We start from the raw sequence: 7,927 nt of genomic DNA, 5'->3' as shown, positions 1-7,927 counted from the left end.
GAATCGGAGATGCCACCCATAAGCAATGGCATGAACTAAACATGGTACTGATGGTGACTTGTCCTGCTCCTTGCTGACATTGGTGTTGCCATTGTTGTTGAGCAATTGGAACATGTTGGCCTTCTCGCCATGGTACTAGTGGCATGAGACTGGAGTGGAAGGAGGTCGGAGGTACTATGGTTGGCAGACACATGCCTAGTGCAGATTCTGGTGACTTCACGTTGTTGCATTCATCTACACCTTCTGTTGAACACCTTCCAGGCGTCGCCGTAGGAGGAAGTACTGCCCTCGCTGCACTAGTGTTCCCTCCTAGGCACTCAGTCGAATAGGTGGTGGGCTGCAGCGGAGGGTTGGCTGTGACAAGCTTGAGGACATCCGATTGCTCAAGGGGCGGGCTTGGCGAGTCCTCTAGAGGCCAGATGATGGATGTAGGCGCACCTTCCAGAGGAAGGGACTTGACCACAGGGACACGGATGGCGTCGGTGTCGACTACGTCCAGGTCGATGTCGAGCACCGTAGAGGCCGGAAGCTTGGTGATGACATCTGAAGGATTCGATGCTGGAGCTGTGGAGCCTCTGATGAGATGGTCGATGTCGCGCTTGAGGTTGAGGTCAATGCTCGCAGCAGATGCCATCGGGGCGGTCACCCTCTGAGCCTGGACTCGGGGAGATGGAGAGTCCAGCGCCGCCACTACGGGAACACGCGTAGATGTTGTCGTGTGCGCGATTGGAGCGGCGGTCGTGGCTGGCGTGGGGGTGTCTGTAGCATCGCCGCTTGCACGGAGGCCGCAGTCCAACTGGTGGTGGACACGGCGCCGCGCAGGACAGATGGAAACGCGGCCGAACTCGTCGCTGATGAAGCCAATGCTGCTGCTGCAGGGGCGCACCTGGTGCCGTCGTCCGTACACACCTTCTGGCGAAGGCGGCCTATAGCCTCGTCTAGCTTGGTGTGGAGGTCGCCGAACGCCGTCTCCATGAACTTCTCCGGCCTCGCCTTGGAGGCGGCGAAACTTCGGTCCAAATTGCGAGCTAGCTGGGCCTTCAGAACCTCATACGTCGACAAACCCTCCGGCTAGAGGGTCGTCAGGAGCTCCGCGCGCCGTCGCAAGTCCATGGAATTGATTGGGAAAAAATTTGATGGATTTTTGGTGCATGATCAAACGTCTCTGATGCCAATTGTGAGGATCTTACTATAATTCATTCAACTTAGAGCAGTACACTCGAATTACAGAAGGATTGAAGCTTACCAATGAAGAATTTGAGAGGAAGAAGAAGAAGAGCTTAAGCCGAGGCCTCCGATCCTAGCCAAGCCGAAGCCTTCCGTTCCGGTCCAAACCCACTTGTTCGTGGCATCTTCTCCCATATTTATAGCAGCCGCTGCCGAGCAGGCCAAGGTCCAAGAGTAGCCCATGGTCTGGCCCAACAGTGGGGTAAAGGTATGCTGACACATTTCTGTGCCGAAAAGTAATCAATAAAGTGGAGAGTATTCCTGTCAAAAACTAAATAAAAAAATAAAGTGGAATGTATTCCCGTAAAGAAAAAATGTTGCGAAAAGCAGCTTGGCGCGAATGTGAAATTTCGGGCGCCAAAAATCACAACTGAAACGCCCCTATAAGAGTGAGGCCTGAGAGAAATCTGATCTGATCCTTCAACAGCGAATTCTCTTGAGAAGTAGTAGTACTACTATATGGAGCCATGGGAGAAAAACGGGAGCGAGAGCGCCAAGAAGACGAAGACCTCGCCGGCGCCGCCGGTGGCCGCCCTCGTTGATGATCTCCTGGGCGAGATCTTCCTCCGCCTCCCCGACATGGCGTCACTTGCCACAGCCGCCCTCGCCTGCAAGAGCTGGGGCCGAGTAGCCTGCTTCCCAGCCATCTTCCGCCGCTTCCTGTCCCTTCGCAGGCCCCCACTCGTCGGCTTCATCCTCACCGACCGCAGCGACATGCCTGTTCCTCACCACTGCCCTAACCCCCGCTTCGTCCCCGCCGAATCCCGTAACCCCGACGTGGTCTCCGCCGCCGTTGACGGCGACTTCTTCTTCGAAGACCTCCCCGCCATAGATTCGGACGACGACGGCGAAGGGGACTACTACGAGGAGTGGCGCCTCCGCGGCTGCGACGGCGGCCTCCTCCTTCTTTCCCGCGGCCGCTATGCGCTGGATCTCGCCGCGTATGACCCCCTCGCGCGGACGGCCGTCTTCTTCCGCCCTCCCCACGCCTGGCGCTATTCGTCCCACATCGTCCGCTACGCCATCTTGGTGGACGATGCCGACGCCTCGTTCCGGGTCATCGGCATGGAGCGGTGGGCCGGCTCACACTCCGCCGTCTTCTCCTCCCGCACCCGCGAGTGGGACATGATTGCCTCGTCCGATACGAACCATGCAGTGTATAGCTTTATCCGATGCTGGAGCGACGGCATGCCGGCGGGCCGCTACGTGTACTGGCGGTCGGACACCAAGAAGTCCCGGCACTGCAAGGACGACGAGGTGATCTTGGTGCTGGACATGGAAGCAATGGTGTGGTCGGTTATCAAGCCGCCATTCCCTCCTGGCGAATCGTACTGCGTCGCGGACATGGCGGAGCACGGCGGGCTCTGCATTGTGTCCAGCAAAGAGCAGTGCGTGCAGCTCTGGGTCCGTGACAGCAATGCTGAGTGGATGCTCAAGAAGGAGGTTTCGTTGCTGAATGAGTTTGGATACCTGAAGAAGCTTCGTCTTGAGGAGTGGATGAAGCGGGTGCGCATCCTGGCAATGAAGGCTGGCTATGTGTACATGGAGTTTTGGTCCATAAGGAAGCCCCATTCATATCTGCTTGTACTAAATCTGAACACCACAAAGCTGGAATTCTTCTGCAACAAGTCGACCGAGCCTCACAGAGGTCCTGCGTTTCCGTTCTTCATGCGGTCGGCACCTTTGCCTGCTCCAGATGATGATAAGAAATTTTAAGGTGCTTGATACAATGAAGTAGGTAATCTCCCCTTTGATATGTTAATTATATTTATTTCCTTTTGGTTGTACTTCCATAGATTTAGCTATTTAAGGATAGGTGTAGATTGCTCACCCAGATCAGGATTTGATGCCTAATAAAGCCAGTACATGATAAAGTAGTTCGAAATTTACATAATATAATACTCGGTGCTTACAAATTTTGTTGGTATTGTCACAGTGTGTCATTGCTTAACCCTACTGAGAAGGGGCTCCCCTGGGCACAAACCAATTCCCCTAGAACTCAATATCATGTGTAAAACTAGTTTCATATTTGTGACTTGATTACATAAAAGACTGGATCAACTTGTAACTCCATTTTGTTTATTGGGATAACCCTAGTGTTCTTAAAGTTCAGAAAGAACTACTTGGTTGCTGACTTGTAATTGTTCAGTTTTCTCAGACACCACATATTGCTAGAATCAACGATGCGAGTATACATATTGTAGGTGAAAAATGATTAATTATGTAGATAGGGCAAGTAACTGTTTTTTCTTGTTAGTTCACCTGGCACCATCGCTTTATATAGTCAACACCTGAATTCTTAAACGCTGCTTCAGTTGGTTTTCAGGATTTGTAGTTTGTTATTAACTCTGTACTTTATATATCTTCTTCAGTTATTCTGTTTGGTTGGCAAACTTAACTGTCATTAGTTTTCCTCCTCGCTTGAATGGTTTTGCAGAATGCGCTATTTATTTGGTTAGTTCGAATGCATGAATCATGATCATATAATATAATATTTCTCCATTTCCATGTGTAATAGTGGAAAACATGCATTTATATACCCATGCCAGTTCCAGATGATTCAGTGACTTGTTATATTTTGTGGTGGGTGGCTTACTGGCTTTGGTTTCTAGTTTCTAAAAGATAATCTTTGCATTTCAGGTCAAGTTGTTACATCTAGCTTCGATTAGCCGAAGTTGGGTTAACTGGGGCATAAGAGCGTCATCCAGATGTCTGTTTGAATTGGAATCACGGAAGCCGATTGGATAACCATCTTTTGTCTTGCAATCTCTGTTTTCACATGGACTGTAGGCATGGCAGAACAGCCTTGCTCCGACAACAGCTGCTGCTTTATCTGAATTTAGTGTTTTTCCAGTTATGTTACGCATTTCCTGTTTTATTCAAACTTCCTATCCGAACTGAGATGGTTTTATTTAATTTCAGTTGTGTTGCCTTGTTGCTTGAACGTGTGTGACAACTGAATTCTTACTGCTGTGTAGTAGAGTTCTTCGGTTTTTCTCTTTATATATGCAGTCTTTATTATTAGTGTCCTCCTTAGTTTACTCTTAACTGGATTGGAAAACCTAAATGCAGGTGCAACATTTAGAAACAGGCGTGACCTGCTGTAATGATAGTGTCGTGTTTACAGTTGTAGGTTCTCAACTTTGCCTCTGTCAGCTTTATCGCCACACTCCTAATTTGCATGTTGTTGATGCCCTGATTTGAAAGGAAGCCGGGACACCTGTGGGCTGCGAATCAACTTAAAATGTGGATAAATGTGCTCTATCAAATGGGTGCATCCTGGTAGCACGAGCTCCATCAAATGAGTTCAAGCCTGCAAGGACTCTCCCGATGGTGCGTGTTTTTGTAGTGCTAAGGAGTATCACTGATGCAGCTAAGTAAGGGAGTGTTCGGAGTCCCTCCGCTCCAGACTCAGCTCGCGGAGCTGCAGGCTAAAATAGTGAAGCTGGAAAATAGGTGCTCCGCAGGTCCTGCAATCCCGTGGAGCTGGTGGATAGCCGAACAGGCCCTAAGTTATATATGGAGTATTGTGAGATGTGCTTAACCTGTCCAGTATACCTTTCTTGTGATGAAATGCCTCCATGGATGAATAGAATGTTGCCTTTTCTCTAGGTAGCCATGTGTGCTGTCTGGAAAGCCGGAAATGATTCTTGCTTCAGTTCAATGGAGTGTAGCCTTATAATACTACCAGTAGGTATTTTCAAATCAAACTACTCAACGGGTTTGCGAAGCCAGCGGTGCAGTGGAGCGAGGCTGCCAATCCTGGCTGGCGTTGAATTCTTTCATAGGAGAAGGTTGGGGGGCTCAGAGTGGAGACGGCTGAACATCGCCGACCCCGAGCTTGGAAGAAGATGGTAGAGAGATCGTTGTCTGTTCGACCTGATTGTGGTTTTGTTCTTGGTGTGTTTGACTGTTTGTAGTGGCGTGTGAGTACACACACACACACACACACACACACACTTTTGGACTTTTGGTGAATTGGTGATCCTGTTCGAGTTGTGATATTTCTCGTAGTCTTCTAGTCCAGTAGTTAGCTCTGGCCTTGTGTTCCTTTTTGTCCAATGATTAGAATAAAGAAGCGGGCAACAACCCCGCAGAATTTGCGGAGAAACTACCGGCTCTGAGTTCACTGGTCTTCACAAAATCATACCACATGGAGTTGGTAGGAAGGAAACCAGGATCCCCTCGCTCCTGGTAGTAAGAGGCAGGGCTTGATTTCTGTGTAACCTTGAGCAAATTCTCTGGATTTTCCCGCCTTCTTGATCTGACCAGCTTCAGCAAGAGACCGTGCAGACATGGCTAACTTGATCTGACCAGGACCGTTGGCTGCTGGCAGCTGACGCCAATGAAAACACCAAGACAAACACCAAAATATTACTGTTTCTACTACCCACTAAAAAAAGGGGAAACTGCCGCGCGTCCTCAGGACGGGCGGGCAGAGATCTGGATTCAGTTTTTCCGGTCCTCCCCGTTCGATCTTTCTCTCCAAGCCGCTGCCGGATTCTGCCGCCGGGCAAAGCCCGTGGAGGCAGCCCGCGGTGGCGGTGGCGCTCTCGGTGGTTCCGCGGGGCCTTCCCCGGCAGCGGCTCGAAGAGAGCGGTGGCTGGGGCAAGAAGCGCAGGGGTGTCACGACGATCTCGTTGCAGCAACACCGCCTAGGACTTTAGATCGGGGGGAACTTGTAGCTGGTCACCACCCTCCTCTCGCTTTAATAATGCCCAAGCGGCCAAGCCAAGGCAAGGCGCGTCTTCCTGTCCGTATCATTCCCAACAACCGTTACAGCCGCACAAAGAAAGAAAGCGAAAAAAAAAATACAGCGAAAGAGTGTGACGGCAAGTGGACGACACGCACAACTGGTTTGCTCAAGTGGCTTGTGATTTGTGAAGTAGCGAGAGCAGCATTTTCCTTTAATTATTATAATGAATCCTTGGAATTTCGAAAGGAAGAGCGCGACGGCGGATCACTAGCCACCAAAACCTCTCCTCCTGGTGGCGTCCTGTGACGCCCGTACGTGCTTGGGCACGCCATCGCCGGCCGGCCGGGTCGAGGCTATCCACAGGCACAAACCTCCACAACGACAACGACTCCCGAAGTACTTATGTACTCCCTACGTTCCAATTTGCTTGTTGTGGTTTTAGTTTTAAATTAAAATAAAATCACGACGAGTAAATCGGAACAGAGAAAGTACTCTACTACGAGTACGGAACCAATCGCTCGCTGCCGTCTAAGTTAAAAAAGGACTGATTTTTTTCTGCAGCGGCAGCACCGAAGCATGAAGGAAAGCAGTGTTCATCGACACACTCAACTCTCGCATGATGCTTGCGGGCGATGGCAAAACCAGCACACTGACTTGAGCGGCCGTGACCAGCGGCGAGACATCGGTTGGAGTGTCAGATCGGCCGAGTACTTGCCATCGAACCCCGGGAGATGGCAGCAACATGTGACGTCACTGACGGGGTGAGTGGCTGCGGACGGAGGCAATGCCCGCCCCATGCTGTCCTTTGATTGCGTGCGAGCTCCCTCGTCGCCTGGCCGGCCCATTCTTTCCCCAAATGCTCTCAACCTGTAGAGGATCTAGCCCAATGAGCCAGGGTGGGCCAACAGTAGAGCTGTTCATGAAAATAAAAAAAATTCTTAATATTTTTTAGCATTTTTCCTATGCTATAAAGCTATTTAAAAAATCTCAGGGTGGGCCGTGGCCCACCCTGTCCACCCTCTACCTCCGTCACTGTGCTCAACAGAGCGCTGAACCAGAAACAGAGGGGCCAATCCCAAACAGTCTTCCAATTCCAATCCACACGAGGCGAGCGCTCCTGTAAAAAAAGATTAAAAAATGCGAGCCGAGTGCTAATTGCCATACTTTTTTCAAAGGTGAGGAATTTTTTGCCTCTTTTTCATTAAAAAAAAGGTAGCGTCACGACATCCCAAACAAATTGCATAGCCTACTCTCGCGGCATAATGTTGCTCAAATGCTTAGCGCCTGTTAGGGGTATCTTCAACGCGACTCTCAAAACGCCCAATGTGGTGGTGGTGGTGGGTGGGGGGTGGGGTGGGGGGTGAGAGAGAGTGTGTGTTTTATTTTAATTATTTTGGTGGGGTCCACCTGTAAGTGGGATAGACAGTGAGAGGGTGTTTTTTTGCTTTTATATTTTTACGGTAAGTTCCGCATGTAAGTGGCTTATGCAGAGAGGGGCAAAAATGTTTAGCAAACGCCCTGAAAATGGTAAAAGCCCTTTGACTAGACGAAACGACAGAAAAGACATTTCTCTAAGGGCACCTATGGGCCTAGATTCTGCGTAATAAGTACCTTCAATCCAAAATCTTGTCCTAGGTGACGGTAAGGCCGACTAATTCGCCTTTTTGGAAAGGACTGATGAGAGTGAAATCAGTATTTTTTAACAAGACAAAATTTGTAGTTGGAAATGGTACTTCCACGAGATTCAGGGAGGATACATGGCTAGGAGAGACGCCCCTTGCACTCCAATATCCTTCTCTCTATAATTTTGTTCAGCGAAGAGACGCTTACGTTGCAACAGTATTACAGTCCAATCCTCTTAATATTCAATTAAGGAGGACGTTAGCAGGAAACCGTTGGGAAGGTTGGCTCCATCTTGTGAGAAAATTGATGGATGTCCTGTTGGGGAACGTAGTAATTTTAAAAAAAATCCTACGATCACGCAAGATCTATCTAGGTGATGAT

The 7,927-nt window shown here is 49.7% G+C and overlaps 1 protein-coding gene across 2 annotated transcripts; it reads left to right on the top strand.

Moving 5' to 3' along the window:
- Positions 1-1,669: 1,669 nt before the first annotated feature.
- On the top strand, positions 1,670-4,241 carry LOC119281451. 2 transcript variants are annotated; one of them, XM_037561966.1, is made up of 2 exons: positions 1,670-2,961; positions 3,868-4,241. In XM_037561966.1, exon 1 carries the CDS (start codon positions 1,687-1,689, stop codon positions 2,941-2,943), a length of 1,257 nt encoding a protein of 418 aa, XP_037417863.1. In that variant the 5' UTR covers positions 1,670-1,686; the 3' UTR covers positions 2,944-2,961; positions 3,868-4,241. The 2 variants fall into 2 exon arrangements, with proteins under 2 accessions (XP_037417863.1, XP_037417864.1); XM_037561967.1 differs by having other exon boundaries at positions 1,670-2,965.
- Positions 4,242-7,927: the final 3,686 nt, after the last annotated feature.

The sequence above is a fragment of the Triticum dicoccoides genome, chromosome 3B (assembly GCF_002162155.2).
Source record: "Triticum dicoccoides isolate Atlit2015 ecotype Zavitan chromosome 3B, WEW_v2.0, whole genome shotgun sequence".
Classification (NCBI taxonomy): Eukaryota; Viridiplantae; Streptophyta; class Magnoliopsida; order Poales; family Poaceae; genus Triticum; species Triticum dicoccoides.
The sequence above is the reverse complement of the archived record's forward strand: the minus strand, read 5'-3'. Positions and strand labels throughout refer to the sequence as shown.